General features: G+C 34.1%; 1 protein-coding gene across 2 annotated transcripts; it reads left to right on the top strand.

The window, feature by feature from the left end:
- The first annotated feature begins 2,190 nt into the window (after positions 1 to 2,190).
- On the top strand, positions 2,191 to 19,822 carry LOC126814209 (alanine--tRNA ligase, cytoplasmic). 2 transcript variants are annotated; one of them, XM_050539216.1, is made up of 21 exons: positions 2,191 to 2,317; positions 4,299 to 4,476; positions 5,007 to 5,195; positions 5,477 to 5,814; positions 5,963 to 6,107; positions 6,403 to 6,548; positions 7,563 to 7,671; positions 7,822 to 7,860; positions 8,103 to 8,214; positions 8,796 to 8,920; positions 9,177 to 9,321; positions 10,139 to 10,308; positions 10,774 to 10,887; positions 11,534 to 11,671; positions 11,936 to 12,076; positions 12,570 to 12,682; positions 12,981 to 13,209; positions 15,542 to 15,661; positions 16,484 to 16,570; positions 16,724 to 16,837; positions 19,127 to 19,822. In XM_050539216.1, the coding sequence occupies exons 2-21, from the start codon at positions 4,336 to 4,338 to the stop codon at positions 19,298 to 19,300; spliced, it is 2,889 nt and encodes a 962-aa protein (XP_050395173.1). In that variant the 5' UTR covers positions 2,191 to 2,317; positions 4,299 to 4,335; the 3' UTR covers positions 19,301 to 19,822. The 2 variants fall into 2 exon arrangements, with proteins under 2 accessions (XP_050395173.1, XP_055955423.1); XM_056099448.1 differs by lacking the exons at positions 7,563 to 7,671; positions 7,822 to 7,860; positions 8,103 to 8,214; ... (10 more) ...; positions 16,724 to 16,837; positions 19,127 to 19,822 and having other exon boundaries at positions 6,403 to 6,552.
- The last annotated feature ends 3 nt before the right edge of the window (positions 19,823 to 19,825 follow it).

Here is a 19,825-nt window from a genome sequence, read left to right as displayed (position 1 = left end):
ATTGCATTCCTGTTCTTTTTTTTTTATTATTATTATATATTGTCTAGTTCGGTATGGTGTATGCATATATATACGATTGGAAGGTCAGATTCCTGTGTATAGACATACTAATAATATTATGTCTGCGTGGGGCAATCACTATACAGATTAACTGTTAGTGTTAAAGGAGCTAGAAATTGACAAAAGTGGGTTGCAACGCATATAATACTGTAATATGAATGTATACTATTCAAAAAAAGTAGGGGATATTTGATTTTTAAGTGTTATTAAAGTCACCTAATGAAACTGACGAAGAAACAAATGACAAAATGAAATGAAGTTCACATTCATCGATTTATGCCAAATGATCGTTAGACTAAGTAAGGCACAGACTGACCATTATAAGGGTAAAATGATACCCGGGGTCAAACAGCAAAGTTACCACAGCATCACAACCAAGTCAGTAACGGGTAAATCCTCCTCTGTTTGCCAAACAAGCATTGATCCGACGTGGCATACTCCTAATGAGACGTCTAAGGTCATTTTGGTCCAGATTGTCCCATTCCTGTTGCAACGCAGCAGCAAGTTCTTGGACATTGGCAGGACGTTGTTGACGTTGACGTAACCTCTGTCCAAGCATGTCCCAGACATGCTCGATGGGGGAGAGGTCGGGACTCAGTGCTGGCCAAGGTAATGTGGTGATGTTCTGTTGTTGGAGGTAACCTGTAACGATCCTGGCCCTGTTACATCTTGCGTTGTCATCCTGGAAGATGAAACGGCGGCCATGACGTCGTGCGAACGGCACAACATGGACTGCCAAGATGTTGTCCCGGTAGTACTGGCCTGTAACACGCCCTGCAACAACATGTAAAGCCGTTCTTCCAGCAACAGTGATGCCTCCCCACACCATAACAGAACCACCCCCAATCGATCATGTCTGATGACGTTAACGTCTTGGAAGCGCTTGTTTCGACGACGCCACACCCTCCTACGTCTGTCCAAAAAATCAACAGTGAACCTTGACTCATCTGAAAACATCACATTGCTCCAGCGTCGATTATCCCAGTGTTGACGATCCCTACACCAACGACGTCTTGCCTGAATGTGATGATCTCTCAAACAAGGGATCACGCGAGGACGTCGGGCGCGAAGGTGACCCCTATGCAGTCGATTCCGAATCGTCTGGCCACTCACTCTCACACCAGTGTCTGTTTGAAGACGAGCGCTGATCTGATTTGCTGTGATGACACGATTTCTCAAGGCCAAGGTACGGATAAATCGATCCTGGGCTTGAGTTGTCACCCTTGGTCGACCTGAGCGTGGTCTGTCCTGTACAGATTGTGTATCACGGTATCTGGACCATAGCCTGCTTATGACAGACTGAGAAACATTCATCGTCCGCGCCACAACCGCCTGTGTTGTGCCGATCTGTAGCATGCCAAGGGCACGTAACCTTTCATTTTGGGTAAGCCGACGCATATCAAAATTTGTTTTCTGGTCACTAAAACAATTAAACTGATGTTTCCACCCTGGAATTCAATGCCACAATGACTGTAACATTCAAAGTCAGAGTCTACAAATCTTGGGTTGGACCCCCATGATGATCCCAAGCATCACCTGCATTCCATGCGGTAGCTATTGGTGCGTTTGGGCGTCACATGTAACTGGAAATGTTTCTTCTGTTAGGTTCTATAGTGACTTTTTTCGTAGTCATTTGCATATTTTAGTATTATGCCCCCAAAATCAAATATCCCCTACTTTTTTTGAATAGTATATATAAACTGATTTACATTCAATGGTTTCCGTTTTTACTCTAATTTCAAATCGGTTATGTTCGGCGAAATAAGCGAGCAGTCACAAACAAGTGCAAATTTCTAGCGTCTGGTTATTCCAGTCTACATACGCCGTTTGATTTGGTGCAATGTGTCTAGCCTCGTCCCTCGAGTCTCTTGATACAACGGGGCTGAAGCGCATTATGGTACACGATTCGTGTACAATGGTAAAATGTTTATTTTGTCTTAAATATTGGATATCAAAAGCCCATCTTTTTCCGGTAAGATCACAACATGAATGTTGATTTAATTTGACAAATAAATCGTGTTTTCAATGTTGAAGATTTTGGATGATATTGAGTTAGAGACTTAGCTACTTTAACTACAAAAACCGGACGTTGCTTTAAAATCCCCTATAAAATTCAGTACCCCGGGTCGATCAATACAACGCGGGTGTATAACACTTGTAGACGAATTTCTCATAAACCGCTAGCCCACGTTGGTCCAAAACTGAACAGACTGAGCTTCTCAATTTTAGATCGTGACAAAATCAGTTATTGAAACTTGTAAGTATCACTTACACATTATAGAACATGTATCATAAAATTGAGATCTCAGAAATAAAACCAAAAATGAATCTATAAATGGAATATATTATATATATGTGTTGTTTCTGTTTATAAACAAGTGCTTGCATCATTCGGATACAGAATTCCACGGTCTAATAACTTTTGCATAAAAACATGTTTAATGAGTCTCGACTAAGATCTTTATATATATTTATCAAATGTTATAGATTAAATTCAATTTAGATTGTCTTATCCCATAGCCTGGATTGATCAAATCCATCAAGCCCAAACCTAGTTCAGCTCTGAACAACAGACAGTTGAGACAGGTTACTTTGTTAGGGCAATTCTCAGGCCTAGGATATTTCTCCAATGTTTTCTTCAATATATCAGTCATTCTTTCAGCAAACAGACTATTTACCGAAGAGGCTAATTTAGATGACAGTTTTGGTTCTGTCTTTTCAGAACCAAAAAATTCTTTATCAATTGTATCTAACAATGTATCTGCTTCCTTGTCCACTACAGTAGTAGGCCTACAGGTACAGTACACACTTGGGATTGTCTGCTTCTATGAAAATCATCAGAATCAGAACAAGTAAGGTTAAGAGACCGACTGGTATCTTTTGAGAAGGTGATCTATGAGCAGAGACTCTAGGAATCTGTTTAAGTGATTCCTTATGTGGACGTTTTCTGATGCTTCTACTTCTAGACGATCTCGAGTCTGCAGCTTGTCTCTGATATTTCAGAATAAGACTGGCGGTGACCGCCAGATTTGTTGGCTAATTTACAAATAGCCTGTCCCATAATCTCAAGATGCTGCGACATAAGATTCATAGTATCTTGAACTGATAACACACCAGGTTGTTTAGTTTGTTTTCCAAGTGTGTCACTGGAAATAGGGGTACCCCCACTAATTATTTCATCTTCTGAAAAAGCTTGTTCTTCTGGCGAGACAGGCTAACACAGGATCTGGTCGATAAAAGCGTAGCAACCAACGAAAAACAGCAGTTTTGTCAACTACACAATAGTGAAACGAAACAGTAGAACTTAAACAACTTGACCAACAGTGTCTAATCTACCAAGAAGCAATTCTACCAAGAAAAATAGCACACAAAGTATGAAAAAAAAACCCCCACAACACGTGGCCAAGAAGTTCACGCTCGGAATGAAACTGGATGTCCGTGCCTTCTCACATGGTTTTGGAGTGATGTAACTATGATGATGTAGAATTGGATTTTTTACATCCATAGATAAAAGCTTGATACAAGATTGACATTTTTAGCCTTCACTAATGAAGTTGATACTGATACATGTATAATGATAATATAATATGATAAAACAATGAAATTGGCTGTAATAGTATAAAGCCTACAGTACAAAGCTTAAAAAAAGAATATGACGAAATGTTGTGAAATGCTTTAATAATAATATAAATAGATCATGTATCTAAAATTATTTAAAATTTACTGTTTAAGTTTAGGTAAACTTCAAAGTAAAAAGATATTTTAAGTTGAGTAAAAATTTGTATTGAATTTGATTCTGAAGAATAATATATTATTATCTGTAAGTCAGGCAAATTAGTTTCAAATATAGAAATTCACATGAACTTGATACAGGTCAAGAATTCTTGAGGAAATTTTTAAAAACTAATACCAAGTAGAAACCCTATATTGAGATTAAGAATTTGTCATAAGAAATTCATGGTTGCCGCAGTGGCTCAGTGAGTTAGATACTGGCTCGCTAACCAGGTTTGTCGTTCACGCCTCGGTCAGATAAGGAAAATGTCTAGTTGGTTGGATGGGACGAAAAACCAAGGTACCATGTTCATGTTGGCGTGCACTTAAAAAAAACCTTGACAGTTGGAATTTAGAGTTAGAGTCAGCTGTAGTCCCGCAGTCTATACTCAATTTCTCTCATAGCACATTGTATGGCACTTGCCTGTCTTCATTAACCTATGCTTTTTTAAAAATTTTCATTACAGGCCTATCTTGCAAAATATTTGGTTTTAGTTTGGCAGGATGGCTAACCAGACCGGAAGCGATGTTAGAAAATTATTTATTGATTTCTTTAAAGAAAAAGAACACACATATGTCCATTCATCATCCACCATTCCTTTAGATGATCCAACTCTGTTATTTACAAATGCTGGTATGAACCAGGTAAAATCTTATAGAATATCTTAATCTGTAAATACACCCATCTATAACAGTATTCTCCTGTTTGACGGACAGTACTGTTGTATTAACATCCTGGCACATCATTATGCAGTGCAATTTTGGATGGATGTATTATTATACTCTCACAATTAATGTGGACATAATATGGTCATCACCTATTTGTCTGTCATCCATCCACAATGTGTTGTGAACACTCCACATGTCAGAGTTTTTGACGATTTTTTACAGATTTGTAGATTAGGTCAGTGTGGAACCTGATTAAGATAAAGACTATTTCAAGTGTAAATCATGGAGTTATTTCTCCCTACATTTTATTCACATTTTACTTCTGAAGTATGTGAACTCGATACAGGATATATATAATAAGGTCTCAACATGGATTGTTGACAGAAGCTAACACTTAAATTCTTATATTGACCTAAAGATACATGTATCTCTCATACAAAATTGACTTTTAGGCAGCAGTGGTACATGTATATACCAGGTTTCAAATAGTCTATATTGCATTTCAGTTTAAACCAATATTCCTTGGTGTTGTTGATCCAAATAGTGATATGGCCAAATGGACTCGAGCAACAAATTCACAGAAGTGTATTCGTGCAGGAGGTAAACACAATGATCTTGATGATGTCGGCAAGGATGTATATCATCATACCTTCTTTGAAATGTTAGGCAATTGGTCTTTTGGTGATTATTATAAGGTGAGTTCCATGTATATGCATGTTAACAATTATGATGTATTATATATATCATTGATCGAACTTGAATTGTTGGAGCTTTAGGCTTTTTTCATAGGGTTTCATTTCATCTCAAAGAAGAATGAAAAGAAGATAAGTAACTAGTGCATGATGACCAGTTCCTGGTCCAGAAATAAGCTTGATTACTAAAATGCAGATTACTGGTTATTTATTTAATAAATAACCCTTAAAAATAACATTTTTCATCATGATTTTAGACTTAAAGTGAATAAATGATATTTCAGAAAGAAGTAATTACCTGGGCATGGGAATTGTTAACAGACAGACTAAGTTTAGATAAAAACCGTTTATATGTCTCATATTTTGGTGGTAAACCAGAAACTGGATTAGAACCTGATAACGAAGCTCGAGATATTTGGCTCAGTCTTGGATTACCAGCTAACAGAATTTTACCATTTGATATGAAGGACAATTTTTGGGAAATGGGTGAGACAGGCCCATGTGGTCCATGTTCAGAGATTCATTATGATCGTATAGGTGGACGAGAGGTACCGGAACTAGTAAACATGGATGATCCTGATGTTTTAGAAATATGGAATTTGGTTTTCATACAGTACAATAGGTATGGAATATTGAAGAATTAATTCATGATATAAAATAATTATATTTCAATAAATGAAAATTCTTTTAAAATAGGTGAATGTGTTCTGAAAATAGGTGAATTTGGTTTGAAAACTTTTATTTAATTTTTCTCCGTTTTCTCATTTCAGAGATCCTGATGGGAGTTTAAAATCACTACCCAAAAAACATATAGATTGTGGTTTAGGATTAGAGAGATTAGTTTCTGTAATACAAGATAAAAGATCTAACTATGATACTGATTTATTTACACCTATATTTGATGTCATTCATAAAGTAAGTGGATCTTTTTAATACTGTTCACACGGTAAACCCTTTTCTCTCTTTCTCTTTAATACTGTTCACACATGTACCAGATGGCCAATTAAAATTTATGACATTTTAAGATGATTGTGAAAAAAAATATTCTTTGGCAGACAGAAACATAAAGAGGGTAGGAACAATGAAATTGTGGTTATGATAAACAAATGAAAACTTTCATTATGAAATTGAGTTGTTACAGCATGCACGAATCTTGTTATTAGAATGTTTAATTACAAATAGTAACAAGTTTTTTAATGAATGATTTTAGATGACAGGAACACGACCATATGAAGGTAAAGTTGGTAAAGATGACGTTGATGGTATAGATATGGCTTATAGAGTTCTAGCTGACCACAGTCGTACTATTACCATTACATTATCAGATGGTGGACGACCAGATAACACTGGTAGAGGGTAGGTAACTAGGTATATAGACTTTAAACTGTCCTACATGTATATGAGGACATGATACTAAAACTTTGTTCTAAACCATGCCAAAAAACTGTTTATCATCATAAAATGACAAATGACAATAAAATATAGTGTTATAAATATTAATCAACTCCATTCTTTCATGTAGTATTTGTGGAATTGGTTTAAAGATAATAACTTTTGGAGACCAAAAACATAGACATGGGTTTGTCAGACTACCTCTAAAATCAATGTCAACAAATCCTTCTAAGACAAAATATGAATAGAAGGATAACTACAAACTAAAAGGGCAATAAGTTTGTCATTAACTAACTTTCATCATGATAATGCTGTTTAACAACCCATATGGATTTAGAAATTTTTGCCCCAAATTGTGTACTGTATTGCGTTCACAGGCTTTTAAATGTTAGATTATGACTGAAAAGATAACTCTAATTTATGATCCAAACATTTTGATCTATCATGTGATTCCACCTTATGACTTTTACGTAGAACTCTGTCCTGTATTGCATTCAGAGAGATAACTGTGCTTTTTGATTGAAAATATTCTGAATTTTGATATGATCCTTGCTTATGACCCTATGAGCAATTCCTGCAAATATAACAAGAAGAACTCTGATCTGCAGGTGACTCTAATAAACATCCAATTTAAATGTGGGTGTATAAAGAGGGGGGTTGGGGAGACATACAAATTCTAATCAGAGCTTTGTTTTTACTCCCAAGTTGTTCCCTGTTTTATATATTAATGCTTCATAGTTATGTATTAGAGCCTCTTAAATTATTTGCTGATGCCTATTTGAATACTAAATTTATTGATATTGGCGGTTGAGAAATGCTTTATTAATAAATATTGTTCCCTGTTTTATATATTAATGCTTCATAGTTATGTATTAGAGCCTCTTAAATTATTTGCTGATGCCTATTTGAATACTAAATTTATTGATATTGGCGGTTGAGAAATGCTTTATTAATAAATATTGTTCTATTTTATATTAGGTATGTGTTAAGAAGAATATTACGTAGAGCTGTTAGATATGGTACAGAAAAATTAAACTGTAAACCAGGAATGTTTTCAAAGCTAGTTGACACTGTTGTTGAATTGTTGGTGAGTTTTATTTATAAAGATTCTGAATCACGTCAAATTGGAAAATTGTCATCGGAGAAGGTAAATTTTGTATGTGTTATAAAAATACAAAAACAAAATTTACACAATATAAGAATTGTCGAAGTGTAGACACAATTTTTCTAATTTCAGGGAGATGCTTTTCCAGAAGTAAAAAGAGATCCAGAAACAGTAAGCACACAATATTTTTGAAATTTATGTCCAAAAATGAAAAACAAAATGCTTGCCAAGTTAATTTATATTAGCCTAGTATTTTTTTGGGAGAACAGTAGATGAATTGTTATTATATGTTTGTCGATAAATATTGGTAAAGTTGTGTGGTCTTTTAAAGTGACTGAAGTAAAATGTCATGGTAATAGTAATAGTAAATGTCATATGTGAGTCAGTATAAAATGAGCTTCTATATTATGTAGGTTAAAGCTATAATTGATGAGGAAGAAGTACAGTTTTTGAAGACTTTAACAAGAGGTCATCATTTGCTACAGCGAACTATTAAAAAATTAGGAAATACCAATGTTTTACCAGGTAAACCCAATCACTTACCTCTCTTCTCATATTACTACTTTTTGTAATTCAGAGAAAATCTTCTATATGGTTGAAATACATTTCATATTGTTGATTTAACAGCTTCTAGAAAATTGATTTTTACAATATGATTTTTGTAAGTAGTGACAAAGACATGTGTTAAATGAGATCGGGGAGCCACAGAAGCTCAATGACTAAGACGTTTTGGGTTCGCTCCCAGGGTGTTGGCCAAGAAAGTTGTCAGTGGTGCAAGATGGAGAGCCTGTCAAGGACGGTGTCTAGTCTTTTGGACTAAAAATAGACCCTAGCGCCGTTGTCCGGGCAAAATTTCCCTTCATTAGCCCAGTCGATGCAAACAGTAAGGAGTTAAAGCACATTTCATTTCGTTAACTGAGATCTATTGTACATCTATTCGGTTTTACCGAAATCAGACATTGACAGCGAAATATATCGGCCAATACAGATAATTGACAGAATTATTGAACGTGTATGGGCCCCTTTACGTACACACTTGTATTGATAATCTGTTTAAAATTATGATGTAATTTGACTATTTGTTTAATTATTTGTTTAACTTATAGGTGATGTAGCATGGCGTTTGTATGATACATATGGATTTCCTGTTGATCTTACGTCATTAATGGCTGAAGAAAAAGGTTTGAATATTGACATGGTTGCCTTTGAAGAAGCTCGAAAGAAAGCTCAGGTTAGCTATATTTTGTTTAGTAAATATTATCGTTCAGGATCTAGCTATTATCTAAACAGAATTTGAAAGGTTCTGTATGTCATAGATGTCAGATGATAGTTTAATTGAAGTCCAATTTTTTAAAAAAGAAATCATTTATTAAATATATTGAATACCGGTACAGAGGAATATAAAATTTATCTCATGGGTTTTGACAAGGTTTTACAAGTATCCGCATTGATAATAGATTTTATTTGATATTAAATGTAATTTTTAGTTGCTGTCTCAAGGTACTGGTGGAACTATAGATGATAAGATTAATTTGGATGTACATGCTATAAACGATCTTCAAAATAAAAAGATACCTCCAACAGATGATAGTGCTAAATATAACTATACAGCTGATCTTCAGGGAAATTATAGTAAATTTTATTTTGATTTAATTTAGATTTGAACTGATTTATATGTCTAACTGTATTTGTAATGCTTTCAAATATATGTGTATGAAAATGCTTTCTTGCTGTCAAAATGACTGAAAAATTAGATAACATTTGACAAGCCTATCAAAGGAACATACTGTTGCAGCAAGTTTAGCAAAACAGTCTTAAGAGCTCTTTATCTGTAGAATGATTACAAGATAACAACCAGTTACTTACATCCAATCCTCAGATTCATTCACTTGATTTGATAGTTCTTTTTACATGCAGGAATATATTGTTGACACCCCTGTCTGGCATCTGTAGGTTTGTCTGTCCCTCCCCCATTTCTGGTAAACACTTTACTGTTCAGTGTTTTTAGGTTGGTTTTTTTTCAAACGTTGCTGAGATTGTTTGGTCTTGTCGAACCCATCAATTCTATACATCGTTAGTTTCCCTGAAACTGAAACCTTGTTTTCTATGGGTCAATGGTTGATTTTGTCATTATTCAAAGTCACCTATCACTTTCATGCATAGTTATTGCCCCTCACCCCCAAAACATGAAACCACCTTACGAAATGCTGCTAGTGGGTGTATATTCGTTGTCCGACATGCTTATGTTATTATTAAATTACAATATCTGTGTTCTGATCATGCCTGTATGTTTGTCTTCTGGTTTTCTAATTATTTGTTGTGTGATGTCACTTGCAGGTACAACATGATTAACATAATATGGAAATCAATTCTAAAAAATGCAGTTTGTGTGGAAGTTCTGGCTCAAAGAATCAGTATACCATCATAGTGTTTATGTTATATGTTTCAGTATTTGAGCCAAATAGTGGAACTGTTACTGCATTAAGATATAATAAAGAATTTGTAGAGTCAGTATCAACAGGACAGGAATGTGGTGTTTTATTAGATAAAACAAACTTTTATGCTGAACAAGGTGGACAAATCTATGATGAAGGTTTTATGGTTAAAGATGGAGAAGAGGTAATTTGGAGTCTATTGCATTAGTTGACACTATCACAAACATTTATATTTAAATTGCAATGAATTTTTGAAAAAGTAAAACTGGTACTATTGGTGTCCTGTATGTGGGGATTGAGCTATCAAATGTTTTTGCTTTAGATCATGTCTGTCGTCAATTCAAATGTCACAGCTTTGCTGCAGTGTTTATAAGCGAGTAGGGTCACCTGCCTGACCCCACTGGGATTTCTTTGGCTTCCGCAATGCTAACATTATTGAAATAAAATCTTGAATGTTGTAAATAATCTTTTTGGCAGAAGAGTCGCATAGAAATGAACGACAAATTTGTTAATTGGATATGAAAATATGGTAGTTAAAAGGTTTATACCATTTGTGAGATCTATGAGTATACTAACAATCATTTAGTACCAGTCTGAATTTAGTAGAATGTAGTGCATCAAGATGTGATAATATTGTGTTGTGTTGCAGGAGGTAGAATTACGTATTAAGAATGTACAAGTTCGTGGTGGTTATGTATTACACATAGGTACTGTAGAAGGAGTATTACATGTCGGTGATAAAGTTAAACTTTCTGTGGATGAGGTTAGTTTAATGTATTTTATGATTAAGTGTAACTTGACGGATGAAATTAAAAGTAGATAATCAGAACCATATTGCAATAGATCACATTATTAAAGGAGCAATCCCAGATTTCACAAGTTGGTTTAATTATTTAAATTAAAATGCAATAATGTGAAGAAATAGCAGTAAATTAAATACTGAGCCATCCAGAGATTAGTTGCTAAATTTGCTTAACAGGATTAGATAAGTCATTTAGATAATCTCATTTTTCAATATGAGTGATTTGATATGATCACTTGCCACTATAACTCTTGCAAATATGTAAACGTGCATATCTATGCACTTATCTGTATATTGCTTGGAATTTGGAGACCTATTGCTATCACCACATGGAAATAAAAAGTTTGTATTTCTTTAAAAAATTATCACAGAGCTTCAATAATTGCCCACTACTAGGATATATGTTTCCATGAATTTTTTACGGACAGTTATATTCACTAAAATATATCTGAGCCGCTCCTGAAATTATTGCTAACTGTTTCACTAGATAAGAAATTAAATATTGTAACTTTAACTTCAGATAAACAAAAGCAGTTCTCTTTTATATTTAACTGTATAAAAGTTTTGAATGACAGTTAATTTTATCTTGACCATTTAATTTATACAGGAAAGAAGATGTTCTGTAATGAAGAACCATACTGGTACTCACATGTTAAACTTTGGTCTTCGATGTGTATTAAAAGAAGCAGATCAACGAGGTTCTTTAGTCGCTCCTGAAAGATTGCGTTTTGATTTTACTTCTAAGGTATTGGATGTTAAGTCATATTATTGGGAATTCTAAATGAGTCATGAATCTTATTTCTGTCAGTAAAAAAGTCAGTATGAGTAAATTCTCCTCCCTAGCATTGTACATGAAACCATAAGTAATCTGTTTTCTTTTCCCTTTTTTTCCAACTGATCAACTTTGATATTTCAATTAAATGTGATAAAGAAAATAGAAGTTTTGCAGAAAGTTGAACATAAGCCTATTATTATGATGTATGTGTTGTATCAAATATATTTCTTATAGGGTGCAATGACTGCAGCAGAAGTTAAAAAAGTGGAAGATACAGTTAATGAAATGGCGTCTAAAAATGAAGAAGTTTATGCTAAAGAAGCAAGTTTATCTGTCGCTAAAACCATTCAGGGTCTAAGAGCTGTGTTTGATGAGGTAAATACTATAAATATTTATCTGCTTATTAAAATAGTCGGTTATATTCCTAGAGTGGATACTATTTAACATCAATAAATCTATTGTTAGTTTTATTATGTTCACTCAATGATCTCATATACTAAAACTTTGACATTATAACTTATGAGTCAACTGGCAGACTATCGCCATTCAGAAGATAACTATTGTCAAGACCGGTCGGATTACGGATTATTTTTTTTTCATTTTGAGTAAAGCCTATATTATTAAAGGATCTGGAAGCTTATGGCAGGCCCCCAGATCCATTCACTTGAATTGATATTTGTTGTTTATTTCTTGTAATGTCTGTTTAGTTTGTCTTGTCCGCAGGTTTGTCTTTTCGGTTTTGTTTTGTGTGTAGTGCAGTTCAACTCCACTTACTACTACAGTATTGCATGTTCCGTTCAAAGGAGGAATTAACTTAATGCTGTGAATTACACAAATATCAGAATTTATTAAATATATTATCATATAGGTGTATCCTGATCCAGTACGGATTGTATCTGTTGGTATACCAGTAGAACAGATGGAGAGTGATCCCATGGGACCAGCTGGTTCAGTTACAACTGTAGAATTCTGTGGAGGAACGTAAGATCATTAATGATAAATAATCTTTTATCATGTATTCTGTTCTTAAAGTGTAGTAATGGCCAAATTGAACCACTTCATTGAAAACCTAAAGATTACTGGTACAAAACTGGAGAGTGGATAACATTAATTGAAATTTAAACCATAAAAGTAAAACAGATAAAAGTACTGTTTGTCCATGGTCAATATCCAGAGTAACTAGTTCTTAATTACTTTTTAGACTGCTAAAGCCCAAATTAATTATTTAAGTAAAAATTTAAAATACAATGTATAGGGATTTTCTTGCAATGATTTTCAGGCATTTAAGACGTGCTGGTCATATTGGTGCTATGGTTATAGTATCAGAGGATGCTATTTCAAAAGGAATTCGACGTATTATAGCAGTAACAGGTTCTGAAGCACTGAAATCTCATCATAAAGTAGAAGTTTTAGAAAAATCAGTCAAAGAATTACAACAAATATTAGAAGATAATTCTAGAACAATCAGTGATAAAGAATTAACTAAGAGAATTGTTCAGTTAGATGATGTAAGTAACGTTATTTACTTTATTGTTAAATTTATTCAAAATTAGTGGAGTAGATAAAAAGTCAAGGTTCTGTTTTTCACTTTTCATTAAAGTCCTTTTAAGCAATGGGAATCACTTGCTATATTGTGAAAGATGAATCTCTAATAGCAATATCGGTCCAAAAATGGTTCAATTCCATTTAGTATTTACACAAATGTTGAATTGAAATTTCATTGATCTATGTTGCTCGCTATGTAATACGCCTGCTGCCATTTTGTTGTTGAATAGGCGTTTTTATACGCCCACATTTTCATGTGGACGTATATTGTCGTCGCCCCGTCCGTCCCTCCACAATTTTTATCTGATTTTGACGAAACTTGAAATATGGGTTTATCTCCCAAAGATCTCGGTTCTTTTCGATATTGGCATGTATCAGATCGTTACTTCATGGATTATGGCCCCGGATTGTACGATAACGTTTCTAGCTTGTGGACACTCTAGAGAGGTCACAATTTTTATCCGATTTTGAAGAAACTTGAAATGTGTGTTTATAACCCAAGGATCTCAGTTCCTTTTGATATTCGCCCATATCGGTCTGTATTATGGCCCCGGATTGTACGATAACGTTTTTAACTTGTGGACACTCTAGAGAGGTCACAATTTTTATCCGATTTTGATGAAACTTGAAATGTGTGTTTATAACCCAACGATCTCAGTTCCTTTCGATATTCGCCCATATCGGTCTGTAACTTTCTGGATTATGGCCCCTGGTTGAACTAAAATCACGTTTTTAGCGTGTGGTCCCTCTAGAGATCATAATTTTTATGCGATTTAAAAAAACGTTTGAATATATCACCGCTACACCATAATGATGGTTGAGTTCGAATTTCGTGAAAATCTGACCGAAACTGCCGGACAATATAGCCGCTCCCAATTTTGAAGAAACTTGAAATATGGGTCTATCACCCAGAGATCTTGGTTCCTTTCAAAATTGGCATGTATCAGACCATATAACTTCATGGATTATGGCCCCTAATTGTACAAAAAATCACATTGTAGACCCTTTTGAGGCTACAATTTTTATCCGTTTTTGATGAAACTTTAAATTTATGTTTATATCACAAAGATCTGGGTTCCTTTTGAAAATCAGGCAGATCCAAACGTAACTTTCTGGATTATGGCCCCAGATTTTTCGAAAAATCGTATTTTTAGCTTGTGGACCTGCTATAAATCACAATTTGTATTCAATTTTAAAAACCATTTAAATTTATCACCGTTACACCCTATTGACGGTTGAAATCAAATTTTGTTAAAATTGGACCAAAATGGACTGACAAAATGGCGGCTCCTTGTATGCAAATAGTGTAAAAGTATGTCATACCAAGGTTGTGGACCCTCTAGAAGTCACAATTGTTATCAGATTTTAATGAAACTTAAAATATATGTTGATGGTTGAATTCGAATTTCGGGAAAATTAAAATGAAACTGACGGACAAAATGGCCGCTACTTGTACACAAATTGTGTTAAAGTATGTAATACAAAGGTTGTGGAGTGGACCCTCTAGAGGTCACAACTATTGTTTGATTTTGATGAAACTTAAAACATATCTTTATATCCCAAAGATCTTGGTCCCTTTCAATATTTGCACATTTCAGACCATAATTTCCTGGATTATGGCCCCTGATTGTATGAAAAACCGCGGGTTTTTTTTTTAGATTGTTTTCTATCCATCTCTTGCAAAGTGTGGAATATTTTGCATGGCAACTGCTGGTTTTAAATCCGATCGAATCCAAGCCGTGAGGTTATCTGGCATTGGTATTTTGAGTACAAAATAGCATGGATTAAGATGTGAGAAATTTGATGTTTTAACGAATAAAGCAAATGACGCATCATTAAACTGACAAATATTTTTTCATGGAAAGCGTTTATGCCCCCCTTTTTGAATGTTCAAGTATAACCGTTATATATATCATGTAATAGGTGTTTATAAATGTTATATCATTTACCAAGTGTTAAAATCAATCAAATGAAATGAAATGGTGTTTAACTGTTCTGCTCCTATACTGGGATAATGAAGATGGGCATACGCCATACAGTGTGCTATGAGGGAAATTTTGCTCGGTCAGGGGCACTATGGCCTACTCTTACATCAAATTCCAACTGCTAAGGGATCTTTTATGTGCACATTTTCTGTCCCATCCGAACGACTGATGAACTTTCTCAGCCAATGCAGGGATCAAGCATGCGACCTCCAGACTAGCGACCCAGTGTCTTACCCACTTAGCCAAAAAAACAAAGCAATGTGATGTGTTTGTTTATACATAATAAATATGGATAATTATTCCTTATTAGGAAGTAGCACAATCAACGATAGCTTATTGGAAGAAAGACAGTCTACGTTCCAGTTTAAAGATATTAAAAAAAAAGATGGATGAATTAGATAAAGTTAAAAAAACTGCAATCTTGAATGAGGTATTTTTAATTACATTTATTTCTTACAATTTCAATTACGGTACCTTGAACACACACGCATATAACACGCCGCCATATTTAACCTGCACCCTCTCTCTGATCTAATGAATACAGGAAAAATTAATATTCCCCTGTATAGTGACAAGCAGGTAAAATCACAGTAAAATTCACCATTGTCATCAAGAACAGCGCGTGGATCACACACTGTTTTGACCTATCAGAACAGCAGTATTCCTGATGTATTTATCCAGTGCAATGTTGGTTGTTTACAAAAAATGTGTTTTCAATCTGTAATATTTTTTGTATATTTGATATACTGGACGATGAATTTACAATTATTTGAAATATGCCAATTCAATACATGAAGAAAAATAATAGCGAGCCACATTAGCTGTATTCTTTCCCATAAATAACATAAAAGGCATAAGCTATACCATTAATCTGTTAAACAGTGGAGGAAATTGTGCCCTTTTTACAAAACAAATTACTTTGAGACAGTGCTTACCAAATCATATAATAGACAACAAATATCCTTATCGTTAGTGTGTTTACGGTTAAGGCAATAGAAATTATGGAAACGGAACCGCTTTATTAATAATGCCGTTCCGTTTCCAATAATTTCTATTGCCTTACGAAATTTCGTAAAAATCTGTACTTGATTGCTCACATAGATTTGGCTTTGTGCTCGAGTAGTTACTCGTATCTCATGGCAAGCCCTGCTGTTGGCTTGTCTTTCTACATGTACATTATTTCTACTTTAGTTTGGTTTTAAACATAAAAAAGGTAGAATTAATGTAATTTGTTTTTATTATCTATTGCTAGGTTATTGAAGAAGCAAAGAAAATGATAGAAGCTAATCCTAACGTAAAATATATTGTACATGAATTTAAAGCTGGGTCTAGTGCAAAGGTACGTTCATTAATCTTCTTTATAACCTGAATGAAACAATTATCATTTGAATAAGTTTTAAGTTATACTATCAACTATTTGATAGAGACTTCTATACCTATTGTTCGGTTTCTATTTCACCTGTTTAAAGTTACCCATATAATATATTTATAGGCACTAGATGCTGCTATGAAACAATATAAAGCCTCAAGTCCTCAAACCTCAGCATTCTTTATAACAGTAGACAATGAAGGTGGTAAAATAATATGTATGAGCTGTGTTCCTAAGGTAAGTTTTCTATTTCGTACAGTAGGATGTTAAACCCCATTGCATTTGATTTTATTTTTATTCACACAGGAAGTACATATGTGACCGGCCGCATCTAAATGAGTCGAAATACGCGAGAATCAATAATGAGATAAAGACAAAATAAGTGAAAATATTGATTTTGAACAAAATTGAGATTTTCACAAAAATGAGTCTATAAATATACTATCTATCGACACAGAAGATCAAAATAGCAATAAAACATTTTAAAACACCTGTATTTGAACGTTTTGTAAGAGTACCGTATTCTTAAATCTGTCCTATTTCTTAAAATTCTCAGCGAAATTAGTTATTTGTCTTCGCTCGCAGCGGGACGACCGGTCATTCCTCTTGCATAACAATTGGCATCGTTGTAAAGCGGAGCATCTCTAGTTTATAAATATGATCAAAATATTGTCGATGAATTGATTTTGAACGGATACAATTGAGTTTTAAAACAATCCAAAAATATAAATAAACTCCGCCTGTTGCCATGCTGTCAAACACAACTCCTTTGCTGATTGGCTCAGACACTTCGTGCAAGACATTATCCATAAATATTTGGTTTTGGCGATAATGTTTTTTGGTACTTACATGCGATTCACTCTGATAAGTGGCAGAAAAAAAAAAAATTCTGATCGTAGAGATTGCCGTTGAGTGTTAATCAAAACCACGTGGCTGATGATGTAAATTAATCGACAAGCGGGTGTGTGTCACTGAGTAATACTATTACTAATCAACTGTCACGAGTCAATGATAAAGCCGTCGACAACTCATTATTTACTCCAAATAATTAATCCAAGTGGTGATTATTTGATATCTCATATCATCTTTAAAAAAATAATCTATAGGCCTTAAATGGAAATAAACAAAATGGCCAGTAATTTTCTTTTCGAAGAGAATTTTATTGATAGCTGAATTCCGTTTACCGTCGCTTCTTCATACGGTATGCAAAGTAAGGAATGCATCTGGGATATTATTGTTTAAAATTCTCTTATCACAATGGGTCGAAAAAATGAGAACGACCAACGAGCCGAAATGCGACGATTCTCAGTATGCCATTGAGTATCCTCTGAATAATGTTGATATTTACATCAAAGCCAAAATGCACGAAAGTGAACGTAGGCATTTCTTGACTATGAAATTGACATTTCTATAGGGACTCATATTTTGATAACGCCATGGTACCTGAAAATAATAATAGACCTATGGTACACGCAAAATCTTATTTTAATTCACGTGTTAAATGAACACGCGTACAGCTGTGGCGGCTTCTTTGATGATTATCCAATCAACAATCTTAATCTCCTGACCACTAGCTGGCACTAAGGTGCTAATTAATTGATGAGATTAACTGAGTTAATCTCACTAAAGTTATATTATACACAACAGACTACTAATGTATAGATTGTTCTTCAGTATAACACTATCATGTGAATATTATGCCGTATGTGTTGTGGATGTTTCGTTACGAAAGGAGTGCATTTATTACGATTTTCGTCGTCGGCACCCTTGAAATCCTAAATTAAAAAACATTAAACGACAAAATATAGCAAATAAATTGCGGAAATAGTCGGATCAAATTTCTACTACGATATATTCAACGACAAAACAGCAGATAAATGGCCTGGTTGCTATTGGATTTTGTTTTGGAACATACCAAATCTTTGACTTGCTTTTTCTCAAAACTTACTTTTGTGAGTTGGGTAGCTTCCAATTCAAACAAACTATACATCAAATTTAAGGTAATGAGTTGGAGATTGTGAAAATAACAATAACTCAATTTTCAAAATTTCCTCATTGTGACTCAGTATGCTGTGGGGGGTCACATATATCATATATACTGAATTCCGTAGGCTAGGAATATTTTCAATGAATATGTGACATTACAATTTAATAATCAGTTTTTGAAATATCTCAATTTTATGACATGTAAATTTACTGTCTGGTAGAAAAAAAGATGACTGAATTGTCAGTCCTGATCAAAGAGTACCCTGATACCAAGAATTGATAAAAATAGACTAGAAGTGGTTAATGTCAAGACCTGAAAGTCTATAGTTTGCATGCTGGGATTGAGCATAATGATTTGGGCTCTTATTCACGAAAACTTAAACTAAGTTCATTGGATATATGCAAATTGATTTTACTGGTCAGCCAATCGAATTGCAGTATTTCTTAAAATTTCGATTGTATCTTAGTTTAAGTTTTCGTGAATAAGGGCCGTGCTTTGTAAGAATATGAGCAATACATTTTGTTAACTTATATTTTCAGGAAGCAGCCAATGTTGGTTTATCCGCCAAGTTATGGATAGATCAAGTTGTTACAGTTATAAATGGTAAAGGTGGGGGAAAAGATGTATCTGCTCAAGCAACTGGGACCAATGTTGGAGCTCTGAAAGAAGTTATTGATCTAGCAACAAAATTCGCTGATGTTAAACTTTCATGAAAATCAATTCAAAATGAAATTTAATGATTGTATAATACAATAGGTGCATGGTTTAGACATATTACTTTCCAATCCTCCACTTTACTATATGTTGGTCTTTAATTTAAAGATCAGATTGCTTGAGTATTTAATTACAGCTCTAGTTTTCTCTTAACGAACCAACTGTCACCTTTCAGAGGGTATCTTAGATGACATGAGGTAAATGACAAAAGACTTTAGCAAAAGTAGAGTCATTTGTTGTGATGCTCTAAAATCAAGTACTTAGTCAATTTAGCTATACTCTCCCTCAGTCGTACTTGAGTTCAAGTAAATTCAGTCCATCATCAGAACTATCTGTTATGTATCAAAGTACCAGTTCTATTTATTTGCAAATAAATGATTTGTTAATTGTTTTGCATAAAATGTATTACATGTATTTTGAATTATACATTCAGCAGTTGTTCGTGGAATCTGTTTTTGCTAACTTCACTAATTAATACCCTCTGTTATTGAAACCATTTATAATAAACTAATTTAATACTACTG

This window comes from Patella vulgata, chromosome 3, assembly GCF_932274485.2.
Source record: "Patella vulgata chromosome 3, xgPatVulg1.2, whole genome shotgun sequence".
NCBI classification, from domain to species: domain Eukaryota; kingdom Metazoa; phylum Mollusca; class Gastropoda; family Patellidae; genus Patella; species Patella vulgata.
This window is presented reverse-complemented; position numbering and strand designations above follow the sequence as displayed.